The sequence below is a fragment of the Haliotis rubra genome, unplaced genomic scaffold (assembly GCF_003918875.1).
Source record: "Haliotis rubra isolate DU_JTF1 unplaced genomic scaffold, ASM391887v1 Scf62, whole genome shotgun sequence".
Lineage (NCBI taxonomy): Eukaryota > Metazoa > Mollusca > Gastropoda > Lepetellida > Haliotidae > Haliotis > Haliotis rubra.
Window position 1 is genome coordinate 2,780,080 of NW_025767324.1, and position 27,512 is coordinate 2,807,591.

At 41.5% G+C, this 27,512-nt stretch overlaps 2 protein-coding genes across 15 annotated transcripts in view; one reads left to right on the forward strand and one right to left on the reverse strand.

Annotated features, from left to right (window-relative positions):
• The window catches only part of LOC124256193 (prenylcysteine oxidase-like), a 98,434-nt gene that overhangs the window by 26,794 nt on the left and 44,128 nt on the right, over nucleotides 1-27,512 (forward strand). The window lies entirely within an intron of this gene.
• Nucleotides 17,668-27,078, reverse strand: LOC124256195 (chlorophyllase-2-like). Its single transcript, XM_046690176.1, has 7 exons — nucleotides 27,004-27,078; nucleotides 25,993-26,209; nucleotides 24,749-24,866; nucleotides 22,698-22,838; nucleotides 21,805-21,996; nucleotides 19,662-19,704; nucleotides 17,668-18,686 (listed from the first exon to the last, which is right to left on the reverse strand). Exons 1-7 carry the CDS (start codon nucleotides 27,047-27,049, stop codon nucleotides 18,466-18,468), a joined length of 978 nt encoding a protein of 325 aa, XP_046546132.1. The 5' UTR covers nucleotides 27,050-27,078; the 3' UTR covers nucleotides 17,668-18,465.

Genomic DNA, 27,512 nt, shown 5'->3' on the forward strand with positions numbered 1-27,512 from the left:
ACTGTTTATATATGGTGCCGTTTTAGCCCAGAAATCAGTAACCGTTTTCGCCAATATGGTGCCGTTTTCGCCAAACAAATTTGGTACCGTTCTGCTGTGGTTCCGTTTTAGCTATAACCCGTTTGATATGATGCACTCATGAACTAAATTTCTTCTCAGCCTTCATCATGTTCATTGGCAGTATGTAACTATGGTTATGATAAGACCTGACCGTACATGTTTATTGATTATGTTGAAAGGGAATTGATCAGGGAGAATAGCAATTAGTGTAGGAATTGGTGTAAATCTCATAATTGATGATTGGTTCATTACAACCGATCAATCATCGAAAATAATTGGTTAGCGTAATTTATCAAATTTTTCCTAGTTATGTTTGTTAATGCACAAAAATAAAGAAAAACATACATAGTTCTCTCGAGGGGGTTCCGCAAATTGCACAAAATGCATTTGCAAATTTCACATCTTTAAAGGATGACCTAGTGTGTTAGGAACATACATTTCCTGGAGTTGTTAAGATAAACTTAATCATGACTTGAAACAGGCTTGTAGTGCTTATGCAATGTCGAGACAAATTCAACCCTTGTGAAAAATATTGTTATTGCAAACAAGTGTCTAAAATTGTTTGTGTTCGATTTATAGAAAACATGATCGATTGGCAGTCGTTTTGTCATTGCGACCAATCTTTGATTATTTTCAATTAATCGGACCACCACTAATAGCAATACACCCTTTCCAGTCACAAACCCCAGCGAAATAAGCATATCTTAACGAAATACAACTGAAATTATCCATAACAATCTGAATCTGCACAGGATTTACGAATGTGATGTTCTCTCTGTGATGTAGGGTCATGTCTTCATCATTGTTCACAGTCTTTATCATGTTTATTACTGTGCCACCCCATCACTGCTGCTGCCTCTGCATCCAAGCATGTCACATCTGACTACTTATCATGCTCACGTACATATTAAAACTAAAAACAAAAACCATGCTGTCCTAATTCAATCATTTGGGGACGTCACAAAACAAAGTGAAATGAATTCAGCTATTAGAGTCTGCCACTTGTGGGGATATTTGGGGAATGGGACAGGTTAGAATGAGATATCTAAATGCAAAATAACTAGTTGGCAACTTACACAATCTGACACATGTGAAATAATGATTACAAAACTTTCAGTCATAAGAGAAATAATGTATTTTGGTAAAATTGGTGACTAATTTATCATTATCATTCAGCGCAACCGTCAAACGGCTAACTGTCTATATATTTCCAGTACATTTCATCAGTTTCATTAGAATTTATTGATTCATATAGTGAAATCTATAAGCATAAATAGCATCCATTTCTTAATACATAATACTTATGCTCTCACAAGGTAAAATCATTTTACCGGCAGTCCTAATAACAGGTGCCCAATGTTGTTTTACATTCGCCATTGCGTTGGTATGTTACCTATAATGCGTCACAAACTGGGTTTTACTCAGTCTGCGACAGAAACTTTGCAAGTCTTGACCAGAACTCTGTTTTGAAGATTTATTTGGACAGGAAATAAATGAATCAACCTCTAACTTATGTACAATGATTTATGTTTTCTCTCATCTTTACTGCTCTTGAGTTTTAAACAGAGACAAAAACAAATATATCCATTATTATTTGATAATGTTGCTCAGATGTAATTTGTGTATATACGATCAGGAAATCTACTAGCTGCGTTTCTGCAACTGCAGGTGAATAATTACATCACGGACGGATTGAGATGTAGTCAAGAGAATCCGCTAAAACAGACGCAGACAGAAAAGGGTTATTTCTTTGAGAGGCATTTTAGAAGTTGTGAAGATGAAGGAAAACCAAGTTCTATGGGTAGTCAACTTCTTTATTGCAATGAGTGCGACGATTCGGTGTAGGTACTAACACGTTATCAAACAAGTGATCTTATGTTATTTTTCACATTAAAAGCGAAACCATTTTATTTAGAGTATGAAAACACATATGCGAGCATCGCTATACTTTTATTTTAATTTGTGTCCCCGCCGTGATATTGCTGGAATATTGCTAAAAGCGGCGTAAGACTAAACTCACCCACTCACTCATTCTATTTTAATTATTTACATATGAGTGAAAAACTGTTAACTTGAAGTGTTCTGCACGTACGTGAACGTTTATTTAATTTACATATGAATTAACAATGTTAATTTTGGAAGCATTTAAAACTTCAGCCAAAGCATATTCAAGTATATTACAAATCCACGCAGATTTGCCAGTATTTACCAAATACACGGAAGTCGACACCTTCAGTTCGGAAGCATTGAACACACAAGTGATGCTTGTTTATGAAACATAAGTGAACACTGTTATCGTGAAGTATTTAACATTTGACTGAACATATTTTTTGGTGTCTAACGCATGAGTTAACAAAGTTTACTCTGAAGTGTAGCACTAAAATGATATAGGTATCCTTGTCAAGACATAAAACGATTTTAGTTAGGTAACACAGAACTGTTTACAAAAAGTCTTTAGTTATTGTTAATAGTTCTGCTACTGGATGGAAGGACAAATGATAGCCAAACCTGTTTTATTCTAGATATCGTCATACGTAGACGGCGACAGGAGTACAATTCATCTTTAGATCTTTGTCTAAAAGTACTGGATATTGTCGAATTTTTGTACAACCGGGTGCCCAGCAACAATCCAGCTACATAACGATGGTCTGTCAATAATCGAGTTTAGGCCAGACAATCTAGTGATTAACATCATGAGCATCAATTCATTCAAAGCGGATCAATGATATATAATCACTGGCAAATCCACCGAGCTTGAGTCGGCTCTTAAACATTCATTAGAAACCCATATCCTGGGTGTAAATGTGTTAAATCGGTTTCGTTAAGTAGCCTATTATTATTTTAGATTCAGACTTAAAATTCGGTTGGTCTCAGTTGATCACTTGATGTTACAACGTAAAACCAGAGAGGGTTTCCATGGATACCACTAAAATAACTTTTGTATGGATTTTATCACAGATACATCACTTTTCTCAATTCTGTCTAAAGACAAATGTCTTTCCACCCGCATTCGCAAATCCATTTGAAGAATCAAGCTTAGTAATAGGATGAGAATATGATTTGAATGATGTCCCCGATATTCCTTGATCCAATACTTTAGTTTTCTCATTATGCCTTTTACGCAGTTTTATAAGTTCAGACAGATCATTCTCAACTGACTATTCTGTGGCGTTTTGTGTTTGCATTGCCTAAAACGGGTGAAGTCTGGAGTAAACATTTATATATTTACCACACGTTCCTATTCTCTTCTTTCCAACTACTACGGTGTCGAGACCATTTCACGTGTCAATCGTTGGGATATATTTGGACTATTGCTAAATTCATATTTCAATCAGTCTTTCCAGTAAATACTGAAAACGTGTTGAAACAATTGTCTACTGTGTACGTTTTCAGAACTATATCATACGTATTGACGAAATATAAATATACCAAAATCTCCAACGCAATCCTAGTTGTAAAAGTCACCATTGGCTGTTCACTGAAGTGCCAGAACCTACGGGTTCGAATCCTAAGTTCACCTTAACGACAATTCTTGGGTCAGCATCACCACACGGTTGACCTTTAAAGTTACCAAAGTTATAAAAGTCTCAGATGTTTATTTTTAGTTGACAATATATGAGCTGGAACTCGCTCATATAGTTACGTCCGTGTCATCGAACAACAGGTGACGACCCGTGAAGTTCAGGTTAGAATTGGTCTTCAGTAACCGAGGTGTCCTCCCATTACGCAGACAGCCAGTTCGCAGACACCTTAAAACAACAACATTTACCGTTCAGTGAACATATTATCTACTACCTGTTACCTACACATTATAATGGAATGGTCCAAATAAAAAAAAAACAGGAACAAACTGAAGCTATATTATTTACTTTAAAAGATGGCCGAAAAGACAGTAATTTGATTTTTTATTGCTGCAATATAAAAACAGTTTATTTTCATAAACATTTCGGTTTAACCTTCTAGTCTAACGGGAGTCGGCATCTTCATATTGAACACATTAGGTTAGCTATTAGAAATTGCGACACTATTGCATCATATAAATCAAATAAAGACAAATGTGAACCTAAATATTATTCACATGGAATAAAGAAGTCATATGTTTTGCACACAATATTAAGATATATGAAGAGTGCACTTAATTACGATTTATTTAGATATAACTATTTAAAATATGGCACATCATGTCAATGTGGCCATGGATGTGAGAATATTTTTCATTACTTTCCTTCAATGTCCATTGTACAATGTATACTACTCACAGACATAACCTGTTACAATCTTTAGAAAGTATTGTTAAAACTAGAACACTGATTTTGTATTAATCGTATCTTACATGGCAATGCAGGTGTTTCATTTACTGCAAATCGGAATGTTTTCAAATGTGTACATATCTCTCCAACAAAACGTTTTCTCAGTTAACTGCTGTTGTATTGAGGGTCTTTTCTATCAATAGAACACAATCAAACTCCCTCAGTGACAAACCTGTTTTTATATTCGATAGTAATTGATAGTGAAAACAATTTTGAGAAGAGAAACCATTTATCATTTAAAACAACAATATTTTATTTACACACAATCAAACTTCTCAGTAACGAACCTGTTTCAGGCTCACTCCCCTGCTCTACTCACTGTTGTATGTCTGCTACTTTGGGACTGACATACAACAATTCACTAGACAGTGGACTGTTCCATTATACCCGTATTTCTGAAAATATATATTCACATTTGTAGTACAACATTTATATACTATACGAAAGCCCTCAGCCCCTTTTCACGTTTTCGAGTGTGTCGGTCTTAATAAGCGAGGCGACTGAATTGATCGGGTATTGTAACTTGGCTGACAGACTGTCATCATACCCCAATGGTATTCATAGGTGCTCATATCAGTCACTGGTTTGTCTAACTTTGCTTCTTGTGCAGATTACTTACATGCCGCTATCATATTTTGGCTTTAACAAATAACGAAACAAAATAATTATATGCCGCCCATGTCCACATTGCATGTCCGTGCGCAGGAACTATGGTGGATACATCTGTGGATACCATCGACAGTGATGCGGATGACATCTGTTTTGAAATATGGCTTCTGAAAATATATATACACATGTGTAAAGTACTGACTCATTCAAAGATTAATGTTCAAGAAATGCGCATATCAACAGAAAGTCGGCATTAACCTCGGCCACCGCTTTACTTGACATGGTTATCACACAAGGCGCCAGTCGAGAAAGATAACCTAATTTCGAAGATGAGTAGAAATCAAAGTGTATACCTAAAGGAATAACCATCGTCAAAGAAAGCACGAACTATATAGGGCAGAGTTTCCAACCACATTTACATTTGTAGTTGAATTTAGGGCTGGGGAACACAGGTTCTTGGTCCAGGGTGTGTGGGGAAGTCAAGCATCAAAGGTTTTCAGACGTCACATGTTTTCGGGCGGCAGTGTGTTTACCTCGCGCTATATAACGAGGCGGGTTGCGCCACACAGACGTTGTAAATACTCGGTGTGTTTAAGACAAAGTTGTTCGTAGTAATTTAGTTCACAATCGGTTTAACATTCCACCGGTTCACATATGACGAGTATCGATTTCTCGTTCTTAACAGCATTCCTCGACACTATTGGCGATGTCTGCCTTGTGTACTGAATCGAGGTTACATTTACACAATCTTTGGTTTAAAATGTATGTAGAAATAGAAAATGTCGTGGCTTCCATGGAAATCTTCTAATAGTGGTATAATGTGCAATTTTGTGAACAATGCTAAATCTGTTTCTGTATGGAGTTTGACTCCACCTTTGTTAGCACTGGTAGGGTAGATATTTGTAAACTGAATTCTACCTGGGATAGATTTATATACCACCCCATACGAGAAAAAATGATTCAGCTTAAATGGCAGCGACGACTGATCGGAAAAGAAATATCAGGGAAGGAACATGGTCAAAGGAGACAACTCTGACAATGCTTTCATACACGTATCCAGATGTTTTCAAGTTAGCGGAACACATACGGAGTGGTCATGGATGAGGATTCGTTTAGCACGCACTGATAATTTCAGTTCTTATCTGGATTCAGTCGGATTAACCTGTTACTCATATACGACATCGACACAACCCATTTATACATTGGATTTGAAGACTCCATGCCGTTGACGGTCAAAGGGAAGTAACTGTATATCCTGTTTAACAATTGTTAAACAGACTTGCTTCCCTTTGGGTCAAGGGACGTAACTCTTGATTGTTGCACGCAAAAGTTAACTCCCTTTGATTGATGGCACTGTGTGGAGTTCTAAATAAGGCACTGTGTGGAGCAGACAAGGGAGTTAACTCATGTACAAAGCATATACCATGGATTACTTCCTTTGACCACAAAATACCCATCTGTTCGTGTGCGACGATTTCTTCTAAAAGGAAAGGACAAACACAAAGGAGGACCAACATCATAAAGTGCATGTTGAGTGATAGTTCACGAACCAGCTTAGTGACATTGATAATATTGGAAGAGTAAGCAATGGTATCACTCAATGATTCGGTGCCGTTGATGGTCAAGGGAAAAGAAATGCAAACCTGTTTTACCATTTGCGAAACACATTTAGTTTAGTACAAGGGACATAACCTGTGAATTGTTGAACGCGGTTAACTCCCTTTGCTGGTGAGGGGTGCGTGAAGTGTTCAAAAATTACATTGTTGCGCAGTTAAGGTAAGTTAACTCCTGAACAAAGAAATACGATTGTCTCCCCCTTTGACCAGAAACCAACCCATTGATGATAACCAAATTGTCGTTTGCTATGGGTTTTTTGCCATGCCGAATCATTGTTCAAAAGAAAAGAACAGCATAGAAGACCAAAGGAGGAGTTAGAGAATCATGCAGACAATATGATCTTAACTGACCATGCTTCCGGTAACATTATGTATTGAAATTGACGGCATTTGGAGTTTCGGAAGCCATTCAGTTATCAGTTCACGGCAAAGACCAACTACTCCCTCCCAGCTCTCATCACGGGGACGCAGCTGTCCACGATCATCGTCCCATGCATCATCCCTGGTTTCTGGCTACAACCACTTCTACGACATGTGGGGAACCTCCTAAAGTCCTCGTGGACGCCAAGGTGAATAAGCTCAACTTACTTCTTCACTTTAATAGATGCTGCCACTAACGCCACATCTCTCTATCTACTGCTGCCCTCTACCACCGTACCTCCTAATGCTGCAACTACCACACCCCTACTACTACACGGGTGACCCATGAAGATACGAGTTAAAAGTGGTCTCCAGTAACCCATGCTTGTCATAAAGAGGCGAACTAACGGATCGAGTGGTCAGACTCGCTGACTTGGTTGACACATTTCATCGCATCCCAAATTGCGTAGTATAACGGTGCTCATGATGTTGATGACTGGATTGTCGTCCAGACTCGATTATTTACAGACCACCGCCATATAGCTGGGATATTTGCTGAGTGCGGCGTAAACTAAACTCTCACTCACTACTACCACATCCCCTACTACTACACAGGTATCTGTTGTTCTACAAAGCGGTCCAAGCCCTACGACCTTTTAAGTATGCTAAAGTATGGGAGTGAGATCACCTTCGCATAGACCAACATCTAGTCACTGAAATGATCATAATTTACAGAAGGAAATGTTTTTCATGTTATACTCATAGAATATATATAAAAAGGGGCCTATGGATGATTTTCAGAAACTAAATCTGTAGTAATCCAGACTTGTCACATATTCCAGACCTTTGCTTTCCGATCGTTTTGTGAGACAAGACCCCAATAATAAAAGACAGGCAAACTTAGATTGTTTGTTCTATATTTTATAATTTCTTCTTTTACAGAACTTTGGTCACTGCGACCTCATGGATTATGTCGTTCGTGATTGTAAGTGTGATAACGCGACCTAAACATATAGATAGTACCTATGGGATACCTATAGATATGGTTATCATGTATGTCATGTATGAACGATGCTGAAGAGTGTATAAACTGACATATACAACATACGGTTGCTATCGACAGTGAGATAATAACATGATAAGGTGAAACAGGAGATTACCGTAGATTTGCACCCCATCAATGTAAACTGTTTCGTATTTGGAACAACGTCTGATTTCAATCCAGGTTTCATTGTTTATGAGTTTGGGTCCAACCACCAGGTCCAATCACACGTCAATCATCACGGTCATATAATTTGAATAAACCCATGAAGAATTGGTCTTCTGTAACCCATGCTTGTCGTAAGAGGCGACTAACAGGATGGGGTGGTCAGGCTCACAGACTTGGTTGACATATATCATCATATACCAATTTTGTATATTGATGCTCATGCTGTTGATCACCTGGATTGTCCAGCGCGGACTCGATTATTTACAGACAGCCGCCATATAGCTGGAATATTGCTGAGTGCGTATAAACTAAAATCACTCACTCACTATAATTTGAGTATAACTGAAGGAAGTGTTAAAACAACAGGGAACAAACAACCTATCCTATAATGTTGGTATTTCTCCACAGTCTGTATCGAAACCAAGACGTGTCTGGGAGGTAACGCCTCCATGATCCCAGCTTACCACCAGTACACCCAGGAATAACATCTGCCTTCCTCATCGTTTATCTCCAGGGCTTCTCCCAAACCATCAACTACGTCATCGACCAGACAAAGATACCACTACCTCTTGATGAGTTTAAATATAACATGTCAGCGCCATCCTATAAACACTGGCATCTACCATAGGACAGACTGCTTTTATCCTCTTTGTCTTTCCATAACATGCATTTCAAGTGAAAAAACAATGACAAGATAAGAAAATAAGACATTGTCTATTGATGTATGTATGAATGTGTATACTGTGTTCATTAAGAAAGTCTTTTTGTAAATATATATGTCAGGGTAGAGACTGCAATCTGGTAGAATCCGAGATTCTAGCAGTAGAGATTGCGATCGAGTCTCTCTACCAGTAGAGACTGCGATCGGAGTCTCACTGGTAGAATCTCCGATCCTACTAGTAGAGATTGTAGTTGTAGTCTCTACTGGTTGAATCGGAGATTCACCGATTGGTTGAATCAGGAGATTCTACCAGTACATTTTCCAATTCAACTGGTAGAAAGCAGTAGTATAGAGATGTGGCGTTAGTGGCAGCATCTATTAAAGTGAAGGTACTATCTATATGTTTAGGTCGCGTTATCACACTTACAATCACAAAGGCATAATCCATGAGGTCGCAGTGACCAAAGTTCTGGAAAAGAAGAAATTATAAAATATAGAACAAACAATCTAAGTTTGCCTATCTTTTATTATTGGGGTCCTGTCCCACAAAACGATCGGAAAGCAAAGGTCTGGAATATGTGACAAGTCTGGATTACTACAGATTCAGTTTCTTGAAAATCATCCATAGGCCCCTTTTTATTATATTCTATGATGAGTATAACATAGAAAAGAAAATCGCAATTTCATGTAGCAATGAATTTAAACGTGATTCATTTTACAAAAGGTTTTGCTCTGTTTATGGAGTCCTATGGTGTTTATGTTTTGAAACATCACAACAAAACGCACCATCCGTAAAATACCCGCATTTAACAGCATGATTGTCAATTTCTCGGCGTGTAGCGCCAAAGAATACACAATTCACATGCAATGCACGTGAAAGTTGGGGATCAGATAGTCTCAATGATGGGTATAAAAGGTTGATCGCCAGTCTGTCGATTATTCACTGTATTTGGAATATTGTTGACGAACGCAAAATGCCACGTCTAAGTGGAAGCCAACCGTCATATCGCCATTGGTTTGCTTGAAGCTGGCCAGTCTCAACGTGCAGTTGCCCGACGCATGAATGTTCACCAAAGCACCATTTCACGGCTCTGGTAGAGATATCGCCGGCAGAATGCGGTAGCAGATGCCCCTCGTAGTGGGGCGACCTCGAGCTGACCACTGCGGCAAAGGATCGCTACATCTGGTTCAGTGATGAATCACGATTTCATTGGAACGACGCGATGGAAGAATGCGGGTGTACAGACGTCGACGTGAACGTTTCGCCGACGCTTGCGTTCCCCAGGTGGACAGATTCGGCCGGGGAAGTGTTATGATGTGGGGAGCGATCACCTGCCGTAGGAGAAGTGATTTGGTGATGATCCAGGGCAACCTGACAGCTCAACGGTACTGTGACGAAATCCTACGCCCACACCTCCTTCCAATCATTGATCGCTGCAGAGGGAGTTGTTTCAACAGGACAATGCCAGGCCCCACACAGCACGTCACACTAGAGACTTCCTCCAGACCCACAACATCAATGTGCTCCCCCTGGCCCTCAAGATCACCGGACTTAAACCCGATCGAACATGTGTGGGATGCCCTGGACAGACGGTGCGACGCCGTAACCCTCAGCCCCAGACACTTCAGCAACTCGCACAGGCACTACAGGCAGAGTGGGCTGCGATTGGGCAACACGAGATTCTGAGACTTATTCGTTCGATGCCGAGGCGATGCCGTGCAGTTCTTGATGCCCACGGTGGTCACACGAGGTATTGACTTCAGCGCCACCACACGTCTCCATGTGACACTCAAACTGACTTTCCTCGAGTTGGTGCCAAAGACGGATAAGTCTGTATTCCCAGTGTGCAATTTCGCTATATTTCATTAACTCATAAAGCCTACAAGATGTTTCAAAATAAACATAAAAATACAGCTGAAATTCCTATATGCGTTTCTATTTTTGGGAGAGTATATGTTCATTTCAGTGACTAGATGTTGGTCTATGCGAAGGTAATCTCACTCCCATACTTTAGCATACACTTACAAGGTCGTAGGGCTTGGACCGCTTTGTAGAACAGATACCTGTGTAGTAGTAGGGGGTGTGGTAGTAGTGAGTGAGTTTAGTTTTACGCCGCACTCAGCAATATCCCAGCTATATGGCGGTGGTCTGTAAATAAAATCGAGTCTGGACACGACAATCCAGTCATCAACATCATGAGCATCGTTATACTACGCAATTTGGGATACGATGAAATGTGTCAACCAAGTCAACGAGTCTGACCACTCGATCCCGTAAGTCGCCTCTCATGACAAGCATGGGTTACTGGAGACCACTTTTAACTCGTATCTTCATGGGTCACCCGTGTAGTAGTAGGGGGTGTGGTAGTAGCAGCATTAGGAGGTACGGTAGTAGGAGCAGCAGTAGATAGAGATGTGGCGTTAGTGGCAGCATCTATTAAAGTGAAGGTAAGTTGAAATTATTCACCTTGGCGTCCACGAGCACTTTAAGAGGTTCCCCACATGTTGTAGAAGTGGTTGTAGCCGAAACCAGCAATGATGCATGGGACGATGATCGCCTCTTCGTGGACAGCTGCGTCCCCGTGATGAGAGCTGGGAGGGAGTAGTTGGTCTTTGTCGTGAACTGATAACTGAAGGGTTCCCAAAACACGACAGCCTGAGAACAATGGTTCACACCGAACAAATTACAACCAAACAAGCAACACTAGAACATATTTCAGTTATATTTGTTGTTTCACGCTGCACCCTGCAGTATTCTATCTATAAGGAGGTCGGTTTGTTAATAATCGAGTTTGGACCAGACAATCCCGTGATTGATATCACTAGCATCTATGTACCGAATTGAAATACGAGGATATGCATTAGTTAAGTCAGTCATGGTGTTTTATATGTAGTACGACTTTGTATTGGAATCCTAAAAGGGGCATTGATGCGTTGCCATACCGTCGTCCTCACAAAAACTAGCAAAACGTGTCAAAACTAGGTTTTGTCAGTTCAGTTTCGCAAGATCTTCACGAGTCTATGAGGGCTTTTACCTTGGTGTTTTCATTTGTCGAGTCTGGAAAAAGGCCATCTAGTGATTGACATCATGCACATCGATCTATACGCAACTGGAATAAAATAACATGCATCAACCAAATCAGCGAGCCTGACCACCCGATCCCGATGTAACCTGATGTCATTGTTCCACGAACGGAAGAAACTCAGCCACAAACGCCAACAGCCGTTTGGTACATGAAATTCTAAAAGGGACATTATCGCGCTGTCGCCTAGTCGCAAAAACAAGCAAACAGTGTCAAAACTAAGCAAAGCGCGACAATAGCCCTTCTAGGATACCATAGTTTAGACATAAATGCCGTACCAGGAACAAGGTATGGTTTCTCTCCGTCATCTTCAACAAAGCGTCGGCCCCGGCAGAGTGACTGAGAAGCCCGACGTGGTCCCAACTGCTATTCACGCCCGGTGTTACGGCTTGGATTAACCTCTGCAGGTTGGACTTCAGCTGAAAGTATATGCGCAGTATTGCTGACGGGCGTTTCATTTATCATCATTGCATCGTTCACACTCTCACCGTGGCCTGTAATCAATCGAACGACTTACAATAAGAGTGGGTGAGTATGGTTTTATGCCGCTTTTAACAATATTTCAGCAATATCAGGACGAGGGACACCAGAAATGAGCTTCACACATTATACCCATGGGGATTCGAACCCGGGCCTTCGGCGTGACGAGCGAATGCTTTAACCACTAGGCTACCCCACCTCCTCATCCATAAGAAATGCGCGGTTAACCAAGTCACCAGCCACACAACAGATCCATCTTGGTTGCTTTTGACGACAATCTAATGTTGATTGCAGCCCTGTCGCGCTTTCTAATTGAAGTTGAGTGACGTGTTAACCTTGCGCAAGGCAGCGTCCTTAAGTGAATGAATCTGGACCGGATAATCCAGTGATTGATATCATTAACGACAAACATGGGTTGCTAAAGATCAGGGTGCCGTTGTACAAAGCGATCTTTGCTCTAAGGTGATCGTAACTCCCATACCTTAACACTGACTTACGACTGGCGAAGCGCTAAGGTTGCTTTGTACAACGGCCCCCAATTCTAACCCGGATAGGATTTTTACCATGCTGTTTTAATTTGTCGAGTCTGGAATAGGCAATGTAGTGATTGATATAATGATCATCGATCTACGTAATTGGAATAAAATAACCTGCATCAACCAAGTCAGCGAGTCTGACTACCCGATCCCAATGTAACCTGACAGCATGAAGGATGCCCCCTATAGGCTGTGTTGATTTGTTCATTGAGTGAGTGAATGAGTTGGGTTTTATGCGACCACGACGAATATGCTACAAACATTGGGGAATAGAATATTGAAACAATTCCAAAATTACGACGTTCTAAGGATAACTCAGGGATGTCGTAGTTGACATATTGAATATTACCTACTCAAGTTGATACTCAACAACACCTACCCATACTGAGTTGAGTTGAGTGTGACGTCACATCGGCATTACTTCAGCCATATAGCGACCAGACCAAGTCTGTACACATTTTAAGTACAAAGCTTAAATGAGTTGGGTTTTAAACATAACATATTTATTCATGGCATTATTATTGGCCAACAGACAACGTCATAGCACAAAATGTTTAAAAAACATGCAATCCGTCATTCACATTACATAGTTACAATTTTATGATACAGGTCAACTTCCCTTGGGTAGTTCATTAATGAGATGCCCGCTCAAGGGGAAAACAGATCTTTCAGATTTATCGCTTGGTAATGTGAATCACTTGCATTTGAAACGTCCACACAGTCAAGCAGTATATGCTTGATGGTATGGTGGCTGATTAGGGCTATCGCTTTTCTCGTGCTATCGCTTTCTCGTCTCGTGTTATCCCTTTCTCGTCTCATGTTATCGCTTTCTCGTCTCGTGATATCGCTTTCTCGCTTTCTCGCCTCCGCATTTGAAGGCGAGAAAGCGATGGCTCTAATCAGCCACCATATGATGGTGAACGCTTCATCGCAAGTGACACACATAGGAGGTCCATCTCCATCAATAGTCATGAGTAAACTGACTATGGCCAATACAACATCGTCGTAGAATTACCTTATCACGTCTTGACCCATGTTGAGCAACATAACTAAGGTACTGGATATCACAGCCTAAGTTAAGGTACAGTGTAACGATAGTTGAGTTCTCCTATGTTGAGCTTAAGAGTTGAGATAATTGATATCACCTACCCATGTTGAGGTACAGTGTTCTTTGTGTACTTTGATATGCAATTTTGAGATACTTCATATCACCTACCCCATTCTCTTCCCACAGAGGTTACTCCTGTCATATCTTCCTACGTAACCTGTTCTAATACGGCCATATTTCCCGGTTCTCGTAAAATCCCCTAGTGGCAAAAGATCGCAACACGAATTATCTCCCTTCTTTCTATCCAATCAGAACACGTGTTACATCGACTTAGATTCAACTTGACTAACACAAGCAAATGTGAGGCCACAAATATCCCCCCATCTGCCGGGAACTTGTGTTGATGTTACATACAAGACGTTTAATGGCTAGCTTGTCCGTTGTCAACGAGGGCGATGGAGACGCCACTGATCCGCCATAACATGACTGTGTTCTGTCTAGAAGAAACGTTTGCGCATCGCGCAGGGGAAGAGGTTTAGTTTTCTCGAAGTATACGGAAATTACCGAGGCCTTGCGAATGATCACTTTTGAAACAACGTCGCTGATTGCACAACTAAATCTGATTACCTCCAATCACGAGTCTTGAACGCTCACACCATGAAAGGCCCGTATTAGAACAGAGGTTACGTAGGAAGATATGACAGGAGTAACCTCTGTGGGAAGAGAATGCACCTACCCATGCTCAGTTAGAGAGTTTAGGCGTTGGACTTCACCAACCCATGCTGAGCAATGATGTTGACGTACGTGGTATCACCAACCCTTGCTGAGCTACAGAGTTTCGAGGTGGACTTGACCTACCCATGTTGAACAATGGTGTTCACGTACGTGGTATCACCAGCCATGCTGAGCTACAGAGTTTCGAGGTGGACTTGACCTGACCCATGCTGAGCTATGGTGTTCACCTGCCGTCGCTGAGCTACGTGGTATCACCAACCCATGCTGAGCTACAGAGTTTTGAGGTGGACTTGACCTACCCATGCTGAACAATGGTGTTCACGTATGTGGTATCACCTGCCCATGCTGAGTTTAATACAGAGTTTCGAGACTGACTTGACCTACCCATGCTGAGCTATTGCAGTGAGACACTCGGAGTGGAACGCGCTGAGAATGACACCGTCCAGTCCCGGGATAAAGAAGACAACGCCGTAGTCCCCGGTGACGTTAGGGTAGTAGGCGACGGCATGCAGGGGGCTCTTGTCTTCGAGGACGATGACGACGACTTTCCCCGTGGTCAACGTGCCGGATTTTTATGGATCACCGTGGTCGACATACAGGCCTGCAGTGCATACAGTAATATACTCGTGACCAGACTTAATAATGGTCGTTTGTTGATGAGTGAATTGTGCTTTACGCCGTATTTCAGCCATATTATGAAGATTTAGTTCAGTGTGAAATGAAACAGCTGATGATTTTATAAAAAAAAACATGTTTACAGTTTGGTTCATAATCTGGCGAAAACACATAATACGGCATATAACTCCATCTGGGTAACCCTTTTCATATCATTAGGGGCGGTGGGGTAGCCTAGTGGTTAAAGCGTTCGCTCGTCACGCCGAAGACTCGGGTTCGATTTCACACATGTGTACAATGTGTGAAGCCCATTTCTGGTGTCCCCCGCCATGATATTGCTGGAATATTGCTAAAAGCGGCGTAAAACTAAACTCACTCACTCATGTCATCGAGTCCGCATGTTGACCAATATCAATAAATAAAGAATGTCACGTTCAGGTGTGTTAAATATTCCGTAAAAACGACACGTATCACTACACAATGAAACGAAGGAATCCGTCAACCAAAAAGTTACTTACATTGAAAATCTTAAGACCATCTTAATTAACTTCAATTTTTAAATATGAAAAATGTAAAAAGTATCTGGTCAATTTCGAAAGAAAAGCGTCTTTGACGTTTTCATCTCCTTGTTTATTAATTTCACCCAATCCAATGCTTCGTAAATGTTTTTAAATCAAACATTATAATTTTTACTTCGACCACTGACCTTACTGAGTAATCGGATTAATAGCACAGTTTGAATATCTCACCTGTAGCGATGGTGACGCACACGGGGATCAGTTGACTTCATGTTTACTATCGAGAGCAAAGACTGTTTATCGGTTTATCGACACGATGCATTGTATCACACAGATAACGCATTGCACGTTGCACAACATTGGTCAGGTGACTCAGGCAAGTGTCATGTGATCTCTACTCTGGTCTTATGGGCTCAAGAATTAATTAATGTCCATATTGATTACTATCCACGACTATTCACTACATTATGTTTCCAGTTTGTTTTGATAAATAAGCTGAAATGCCAGACGGACAGGCGGACAGCACAATGATGAAAATAGCTATCCAATCAAAAAGCTTTAGTGAGCGAGAGACATTCTGTGCTTTGTTAGCTATAGGAGGGATGAGAGTGGTGACGTAACTTCCGAACTTCCTGCATTTTCGAATAGATCCGGGATATTTATGAAAATTGTTCCATTTAAGTTTGACACACTAATGTTACCTGTTAGTGAGTTAGTGGGAGTGTGAAAAGAGGTTCAAAACACTTGAAAATTCTTTTGTTTGAACTGTAGAGCAATAACGGTTTTAGAAATTTTCAAGAACTAGGGGACACCAAGAATAGTCTTCGTATGATTTACCTATGTGAGGAGTGAACCCAGATCTTAAGTCGAATGAAAGAACCCTTTAAACAGGTGCTTATATTTTCAGGATAAACTGTTGTGCTTGCCTCATAGGACCTACATGCAGAAAGTAATAATAGTGCTATCACTCCTATGCTGTAAGACTACTTTGCGATAGCTGCAGTGCTATTCTGCACCCAGACGACATATGCAGTGCATGATAAATTTTAGAAAATGTATATTAAAGCATCTGGGTAGTTGTATTTTGGATTTGCAATGGCAATGTGTTGATTTATTAGTCTGTCATGTCAGAAAGAATACAATCCATGTTCAGTCTCAGCATACATGGTTCAAGTGACCATATGCCTGGCCATGTTGCTGTGATGCTGAAGTGATCACTCTGTAATTGTCTGCATAATTGTAATGATGCTTACTCTGATAGTAAGGAAAGGTAGTCAATAAAACAACTACACCATCACTCTGCTTCTTGTTTTCAGTGAGAGCGGCGGTGGGGTAGCCCAGTGGTTAAAGAGTTCGCTCTTCACGCCAAAGACCCAGGTTTGATTCCCCACATGGGTACAATGTGTGAAGCCCATTTCTGGTGTCCTCCACTATGATATTGTAGGAATATTACTAAAACCGCATAAAACTAAATACTCATTCACTCTCACTCCACACACTCACTCACTCCCACACACACTCTTTCAGTTAGTCAAGTCAAGTATTTTATTCCGTATGTAGGCCACAGGCCCATATACATCATACATACATTTGTTTACAAATATAGATACACTTTAAAGGGCATACTTATCATTAATACACGTGTTATTTGTTCAAATAGATTTCTTGTCAGTATAAATATAATATTTAATATAAACATATATACACACCTTTATAAACATTTAAAATGGACAAATCTGTGGTTTAAAGAACATTTATTGAGTTTGATTGCTCTGATTTTATAAGCATGAAAGATATATTTACATAAATTTCTTAAAAGTGTTTGATTTTTGGTTGATAACAGGGACTAAAATTTATAGTAGTTTGGTTGTTTCTGATATACATATGGCAAGTATTTTAATCTAAGGGAGTTATATTCAGTACATATAAAAATAAAATGATACTCATCTTCTACACCCAGCTTACACAATGGACAATTACGAGTTGCAAACTCAACATTATTTAAACTCTCGGTAAATACGGTATCTTGAACTTTTATTCAATGTACAATTCCATGATTGAAAAAACATATTGATTGCAACAGTCTTGAATGAAGCTGCATCACCAACTGTCTGAGACATCCAGACGTAACCAAATCCATGTGAGAAAAGTATTTCTCGCATATGTCTTATATCCACAATTATCGTAATACATTTGCATTTTGTACACTTTCAAAGGAGTTCTATTTTGATGCATATGAATAACCTTTAACCAATATTTTAAAGTTTTACACAATGCGTTTATAAAGAGAGGATATCTTCCACACTCGCCATATACAATAGCAGTAGGTGTTTGAGTGCTTTCACAATTATTCCAACTGTATCAGTAACATATTCATGAACCATTTTTAATAAATGTTACCCTTTGTCAGGATACAATAATTGACCCCAAGTGGAAAATATACGCTAAAACACTTATACATATCAATAGTGTATTTATATATTTACAAAAAGACTTTCTTAATGAACACAGTATACACATTCATACATACATCAATAGACAATGTCTTATTTTTGTATCTCGTCGTTTTTTTTCACTTGAAATGCATGTTATGGAAAGACAAATGGGATAAAGAGCAGTCTGTCCTATGGTAGATGCCAGTGTTGATAGGATGGCGCTGACATGTTATATTTAAACTCATCAAGAGGTAGTGGTATCTTTGTCTGGTCGATGACGTAGTTGATGGTTTGGGAGAAGCCCTGGAGATAAACGATGAGGAAGGCAGATGTTATTCCCTGGGTGTACTGGTGGTAAGCTGGGATCATGGAGGCGTTACCTCCCAGACACGTCTTGGTATCGATACAGACTGTGGAGAAATACCAACATTATAGGATAGGTTGTTTGTCTCAAATTGTTGTTTAACATTTCCTTCCAGTTATACAGTATCAAATTATACATCAATGACAAGTGAGAGAGTTTAGCATGTTTACACCAACTCAGTCAATATTCCAGCTGATATGGCGGTTATGTAAACTGTAAATAATCGTCTGGTCTGCGCTGGAAGCCCTGGAATAAGCGACGAGGAAGGCAGTGATCAACAGCATGGAGGCATCAATATACGAACTGTGGGATATGATGATATATGTCACATTTCCTTCAAGTACTCAAATTATAGTGAGTGAGAGAGTTTAGTTTACACCGACTCAGCAATATTCCAGCCCCATCCTGTTAGTCTGCGCTGGACAATCCAGTGATCAACAGCGACAAGAAATTGGGGGTTCACAAGAAGACCAATTCTTCAAGCATGGGTTACAGGTTTATTCAAATTATATGACGGCGATGATTGACATTGATTGGACCTGGTGGTTGATACTATGAACAACTATCAGCGTGGTCAGGTTGCCATGCTATTCAATAAACCAAGTTACCCCTGTATATCAGGTGGCATGTTTTGGTGGACCAGTACAGGTTTTGGGAGATTGGTCTAACACAGAATTCCCATGACACTGTTCCAGAGGAGGCACCCAAACTCATAAACAATGAAACCTGGTTAATCCAGACGTTGTTCCAAACGAAACAGTTTACATTGATGGGGTTCATGTTAAACTGCGGCATTATATCTCGGTGGGCTAAACCAATGTAAGTCGGTACTGGTGGGCAACTACGGTAATCTCCTGTTTCACCTTATCATGTTATTATCTCACTGTCGATAGCAACCGTATGTTGTATATGTCAGTTTATACACTCTTCAGCATCGTTCATACATGACATACATGATAACCATATCTATAGTATCTACATAGGTACTATCTATATGTTTAGGTCGCGTTATCACACTTACAATCACGAAAGGCATAATCCATGAGGTCGCAGTGACCAAAGTTCTGTAAAAGAAGAAATTATAAAATATAGAACAAACAATCTAAGTTTGCCTGTCTTTTATTATTGGGGTCCTGTCCCACAAAATGATCGGAAAGCAAAGGTCTGGAATATGTGACAAGTCTGGATTACTACAGATTCAGTTTCTGAAAATCATCCATAGGCCCCCTTTTTATTATATTCTATTAGCATAATATAGAAAAACATTTTCTTCTGTAAAATATACTCTCCCAAAAAAGAAACGCATCATGAAAATAGCAATTTCATGTAGCAATGAATTAAAACGTGATTCATTTTACAAAAGGTTTTGCTCTGTTTATGAGTCCTATGGTGTTTATGTTTTGAAACATCACAACAAAACGCACCATCCGTAAAATACCCGTATTTAACAGCATGATTGTCAATTTCGGCGTGTAGCGCCAAAGAATACACAATTCACATGCAATGCACGTGAAAGTTGGGGATCAGATAGTCTCAATGATGGGTATAAAAGGTTGATCGCTGTCTGTCGATTATTCACTGTATTTGGAATATTGTTGACGAACGCAAAATGCCATGTCTAAGTGAAGCCAACCGTCATATCGCCATTGGTTTGCTAGAAGCTGGCCAGTCTCAATGTGCAGTTACCCGACGCATCAATGTTCACCAAAGCACCATTTCTCGGCTCTGATAGAGATATCGCCGGCAGAATGCGGTAGCAGATGCCCCTCGTAGTGGGCGACCTCGAGCGACCACTGCGGCAAAGGATCGCTACATCCGGGTACATCACCTGCGTCATCGAACAGCTACGGCGACCAGTACCGCTCGAGAAATACCCGGATTGAGGAGGCTTTCTGCACAGACCGTCAGGAACAGGTTGACAGAGGCTGGTTTACATGCCAGAAGACCTTATTTTGGCCCTGTGCTTCGACAACAACATCGTCGACATCGAGTTTAATGGTGCACCAACGTTCAGGCCTGGAACCTACCGAATTGGCGTAGAATCTGGTTCAGTGATGAATCACGATTTTTTGTTGGAACGACGCGATGGAAGAATGCCGGTGTACAGACGTCGACGTGAACGTTTCGCCGACGCTTGCGTTCCCCAAGTTGACAGATTCGGCCGGGGAAGTGTTATGATGTGGGGAGCGATCACCTGTCGTAGGAGAAGTGATTTGGTGATTTGGTGACGAAATCCTACGCCCACACCTCCTTCCAATCATTGATCGCTGCAGAGGGAGTTGTTTCAACAGGACAATGCCAGGCCCCACACAGCACCCACACTAGAGACTTCCTCCAGACCCACAACATCAATGTGCTCCCCTGGCCCTCAAGATCACCGGACTTAAACCCGATCGAACATGTGTGGGATGCCCTGGACAGACGGTGCGACGCCGTAACCCTCAGCCCCAGACACTTCAGCAACTCGCACAGGCACTACAGGCAGAGTGGGCTGCGATTGGGCAACACGAGATTCTGAGACTTATTCGTTCGATGCCGAGGCGATGCCGTGCAGTTCTTGATGCCCACGGTGGTCACACGAGGTATTGACTTCAGCGCCACCACACGTCTCCATGTGACACTCAAACTGACTTTCCTCGAGTTGGTGCCAAAGACGGATAAGTCTGCATTCCCAGTGTGCAATTTCGCTATATTTCATTAACTCATAAAGCCTACAAGATGTTTCAAAATAAACATAAAAATACAGTTGAAATTCCTATATGCGTTTCTATTTTTGGGAGAGTATATGTTCATTTCAGTGACTAAATGTTGGTCTATGCGAAGGTGATCTCACTCCCATACTTTAGCATACACTTACAAGGTCGTAGGGCTTGGACCGCTTTGTAGAACAGATACCTGTGTAGTAGTAGGGGGTGTGGTAGTAGTGAGTGAGTTTAGTTTTACGCCGCACTCAGCAATATCCCAGCTATATTGCGGTGGTCTGTAAATAATCGAGTCTGGACACGACAATCCAGTCATCAACATCATGAGTATCGTTATACTACGCAATTTGGGGTGTGTGGTAGTAGCAGCATTAGGAGGTACGGTAGTAGGAGCAACAGTAGATGGAGATGTGGCGTTAGTGGCAGCATCTATTAAAGTGAAGGTAAGTTGAGCTTATTCACCTTGGCGTCCACGAGCACTTTAGGAGGTTCCCCCCACATGTCGTAGAAGTGGTTGTAGCCGAAACCAGGGATGATGCATGGGACGATGATCGCTTTCTTCGTGGACAGCTGCGTCCCCGTGATGAGAGCTGGGAGGGAATAGTTGGTCTTTGTCGTGAACTGATAACTGAAGGGTTCCCAAAACACGACAGCCTGAAACAATGGTTCACACCGAACAATTACAACCAAACAAGCAACACTAGAACATATTTCAGTTATATTTGTTGTTTCACGCTGCACCCTGCAGTATTCTATCTATATGAGGTCGGTTTGTTAATAATCGAGTTTGGACCAGACAATCCCGTGATTGATATCACTAACATCTATCTACCGAATTGAAATACGAGGATATGCATTAGTTAAGTCAGTCATGGTGTTTTATATGTAGTACGACTTTGTATTGGAATCCTAAAAGGGGCATTGATGCGTTGCCATACCGTCGTCCTCACAATAACTAGCAAAAAGTGTCAAAACTAGGTTTTGTCAGTTCAGTTTCGCAAGATCTTCACGGGTCCATTAGGGCTTTTACCTCGGTGTTTTCATTTGTCGAGTCTGGAAAAGGCAATCTAGTGATTGACATCATGCACATCGATCTATACGCAACTGGAATAAAATAACATGCATCAACCAAATCAGCGAGCCTGACCACCCGATCCCGATGTAACCTGATGTCATTGTTCCACGAAGGGAAGAAACTCAGCCACAAACGTCAACAGCCGTTTGGTACATGAAGTTCTAAAAGGGACATTATCGCGCTGTCGCCTAGTCGCAAAAACAAGCAAACAGTGTCAAAACTAAGCAAAGTGCGACAATGGCCCTTCTAGGATACCATAGTTTAGACATAAATGCCGTACCTGGAACAAGGTATGGTTTCTCTCCGTCATCTTCAACAAAGCGTCGGCCCCGGCAGAGTGACTGAGAAGCGCGACGTGGTCCCAACTGCTAATCACGCCCGGTGTTACGGCTTGGATTAACCTCTGCAGGTTGGACTTCAGCTGAAAGTATATGCGCAGTATTGCTGACGCGCCTTTAATTTAGCATTACTGCATCGTTCACACTCTCACCGTGGCCTGTAATCAATCGAACGACTTACAATAAGAGTGGGTGAGTATGGTTTTATGCCGCCTTTAGCAATATTTCAGCAATATCACGTCGAGGGACACCAGAAATGAGCTTCACACATTATACCCATGGGGGGATTCGAACCCGGGTCTTCGGCGTGACGAGCGAATGCTTTAACCACTAGGCTACCCCACCTCCCCATCGATAAGAAATGCGGAGTTAACCAAGTCACCAGCCACACATCCACAGGAACCCGTTATCGGCATGTAGGTTAAACATAGACCATAGATCTACACGCACGTCACATATATAAATAGAGTAAAGGAGCAGCAGCTGCCATCTTGGATTGCCGGGCCGAGATGGACTCGTTCCGATTTCAGGCCGAAATGTACGCTAAGGATTCGGTGACATTCCAAACCATACACACGTACCTCTCAATTATACATTTCCCCACACATCCTGTCTGGTTTCCACGACATGTCACCCGTTTTATTAACTGTAATACGTCCTCAAACTCGCAAATCGAAGCAAACTACGTCCGGGGTGAACGTTACCCCGCACTCGCTGCCTCTCGAGCGATCTGATTGGTCATAGCTAATCCGCTCAACAACAACTTTCGCCCTCAAACCATGCCGTCTTGTTTGTGTACCGATACTAAAAATACTTCCGCTCAGCGGACCAATCAGATCGCTCGAGAGGCAGCGAGTGCGGGGTAACGTTCACCCCAGAGGTAGTTTGGTTCGATTTGCGAGTTTGAGGACGTATTACAGTTAATAAAACGGGTGACATGTCGTGGAAACCAGACAGGTTGTGTGGGGAAATGTATAATTGAGAGGTACGTGTGTATGGTTTGGAATGTCACCGAATTCTTAGAGTACATTTCGGCCTGAAATCGGAACGAGTCGATCTCGGCCCGGCAATCCAAGATGGCAGCTGCTGCTCCTTTACTCTATTTATATATGTGACGTGCGTGTAGATCTATGGTCTATGTTTAACCTACATGCCGATAACGGGTTCCTATGCACACAACAGATCCATTTTGGTTGCTTTTTACGACAATTTAATGTTGAAGCCCTGCCGCGCTTTCAAATTGAAGTTGAGAGACGTGTTAACCTTGCGCATGGCAGCGTCCTTAAGTGAATGAATCTGGACCGGATAATCCAGTGATTGATATCATTAACGACAAACATGGGTTGCTAAAGATCAGGGTGCCATTGTACAAAGCGATCTTTGCTCTAAGGTGATCGTAACTCCCATACCTTAACATAGACTTACGACTGGCGAAGCGCTAAGGTTGCTTTGTACAACGGCCCCCAATTCTAACCCGGATAGGATTTTACCATGGTGTTTTAATCTGTCGAGTCTGGAATAGGCAATGTAGCGATTGATATAATGATCTTCGATCTACGTAATTGGAATATAATAAACTGCATCAACCAAGTCAGCGAGTCTGACAACCCGATCCCAATGTAACCTGACAGCATGAAGGATGCCCCTAAAGGCTGTGTTGATTTGTTCACTGAGTGAGTGAATGAGTTGGGTTTTATGCCGCTTTTAGCAATATCACGGCGGGGGACATCAGGAATGGGCTTCACACAATGTACCCATGTGGGGAATCGAACTCGGTTGTCGGAGTGAGGAGCGAACCCTTCAACCACTGAACTACCCCACCGCCCCATTTGTTAACTGTGGTGTTCCCGCTAGAATGCCATGTCTAGCAGACAGTGGGTTCGCCGAAGACACGGGTTCGATTCAATCTGTGAAACCAATCCTTGTTGCAATGGATACAATATGGAGCCACTTTCACCTGGCACGAGCAAACGACGACCAGACTGATACTTACCCAGTAAAACTGCTCCATGTACTTGTCAGCGATGAAGCCAAGTTTCTCTTTGTTCATGTGGTAACCGGTCGGGTTATCAAGCGCAGGAAAAATGTAGTCACTAGCGACCACGACGAATCTACAAACATTGGGGAATAGAATATTGAAACAATTCCAAAATTACCACGTTCTGAGGATAATTCAGGGATGTCGTAGTTGACATATTGAATATTACCTACTCAAGTTGATACTCAACAACACCTACCCATACTGAGTTGAGTTGAGTGTTACGTCACATCGGCATTACTTCAGCCATATAGCGACGAGACCAAGTCTGTACACATGGTCATTTTAAGTACAAAGCTTAAAGGAGCTGGGTTTTTAAAAATAACATATTTGTTCATGGCATTACTATTTGCCAACAGACAACGTCATAGCACAATTTATTTTTAAAAAACATGCAATCCGTCATTCACATTACATAGTTACAATTTATGATACAGGTCAACTTCCCTTAGGTAGTTCACAATGAGATGCCCGCTCAAGCGGGAAACAGATCTTTCAGATTTATCGCTTGGTAATGTGAATCCCTTGCATTTGAAACGTCCACACAGTCAAGCAGTATATGCTTGATGGTGAACGCTTCATCGCAAGTGACACACATAGGAGGTCCATCTCCATCAATAGTCATGAGTAAACTGACTATGGCCAATACAACATCGTCGTAGAATTACCTTATCACGTCTTGACCCATGTTGAGCAACATAACTAAGGTACTGGATATCACAGCCTAAGTTAAGGTACAGTGTTATGATAGTAGAGTTCTCCTATGTTGAGTTTAAGAGTTGAGATAATTGATATCACCTAACAGCCCTAGTTGAGACATTTGATATCACCTACCCATGTTGAGGTACAGTGTTCAGATACCTGACAGCACCTATCCCCTTTGATATGCAGTTTTGAGATACTTCATATCACCTACCCATGCTGAGCTACAGAGTTTCGAGGTGGACTTGACCTACCCATGCTGAGCTATGGTGTTGACGTACGTGGTATCACCAACCCTTGCTGAGCTACAGAGTTTCGAGTTGGACTTGACCTACCCATGCTGAGCTATGGTGTTGACGTATGTGGTATCACCTACCCATGCTGAGCTACAGAATTTCGAGCCGGACTTGACCTACCCATGCTGAACTATGGTTTTGACGTGGTCTCACCTGCCCATGCTGAGTTTAATACAGAGTTTCGAGACTGACTTGACCTACCCATGCTGAGCTATTGCAGTGAGACACTCGGAGTAGAACTCGCTGAGAATGACACCGTCCAGTCCCGGGATAAAGAAGACAACGCCGTAGTCCCCGGTGACGTTAGGGTAGTAGGCGACGGCATGCAGGGGGCTCTTGTCTTCGAGGACGGTAACGACGACTTTCCCCGTTGTCAACGTGCCGGATTTGTATGGATCACCGTGGTCGACAAACAGGCCTGCAGTGCATTCAGTAATATACTCGTGACCAGACTTAATAATGGTCGTTTGTTGATGAGTAAATTGTGCTTTACGCCGTATTACAGCCATATTATGAAGATTTAGTTCAGTGTGAAATGAAACTGCTGATGATTTTAAGAAAAAAGCAGTTTTACAGTTTGGTTCATAATCTGGCGAAAAGTGGATTCGAACACAACATCACAGTATCCTGGCCCACATACGGCACATAACTCCAACTGGGTAACCCTTTTCATATTATGAGGGGCGGTGGGGTAGCCTAGTGGTTAAAGCGTTCGCTCGTCACGCCGAAGGCTCGGGTTCGATTTCACACATGGGTACAATGTGTGAAGCCCATTTCTGGTGTCCCCCGCCATGATATTGCTGGAATATTTCTAAAAGCGGCGTAAAATTAAACTCACTCACTCATGTCATCGAGTCCGCATGTTGACCAATATCAATTAATAAAGAATGTCACGTTCGGTTGTGTTAAATATTCCGTAAAAACTACACGTATCACTACACAATGAAACGAAGGAATCCGTCAACCAAAAAGTTACTTACATTCAAAATCTTAAGACAATGTTAATTAACTTCATTTTTTAAAATATGAATAATGTAAAGAGTATCTGGTCAATTTCGAGAGAAAAGCGTCTTTGACGTTTTCATCTCCTTGTTTATTAATTTCACCCAATCCAATGCTTCGTAAATGTTCTTAAATCAAACATTATAATTTTTACTTCGACCACTGACCTTACTGAGTAATCGGATTAATAGCACATTTCGAATATCTCACCTGTAGCGATGGTGACGCACACGAGGATCAGAGCGGTTGACTTCATGTTTGCTATCCAGACCAAAGACTGTTTATCGGTTTATCGACAGTGTGCATTGTATCACACAGATAACGCATTGCACGTTGCACAACATTGGTCAGGTGACTCAGGCAAGTGTCACGAGTTTCGATAGATAATGTCTTATTTTTTTATCTTGTCATGTTTTTTCACTTGAAATGCATGTTATGGAAAGACAAAGGGGATAAAAAGCAGTCTGTCCTATGGTAGATGCCAGTGTTTATAAGATGGCGCTGACATGTTATATTTAAACTCATCAAGAGGTAGTGGTATCTTTGTCTGGTCGATGACGTAGTTGATGGTTTGGGAGAAGCCCTGGAGATAAGCGATGAAGAAGGCAGATGTTATTCCCTGGGTGTACTGGTGGTAAGCTGGGATCATGGAGGCGTTACCTCCCAGACACGTCTTGGTATCGATACAGACTGTGGAGAAATACCAACATTATAGGATA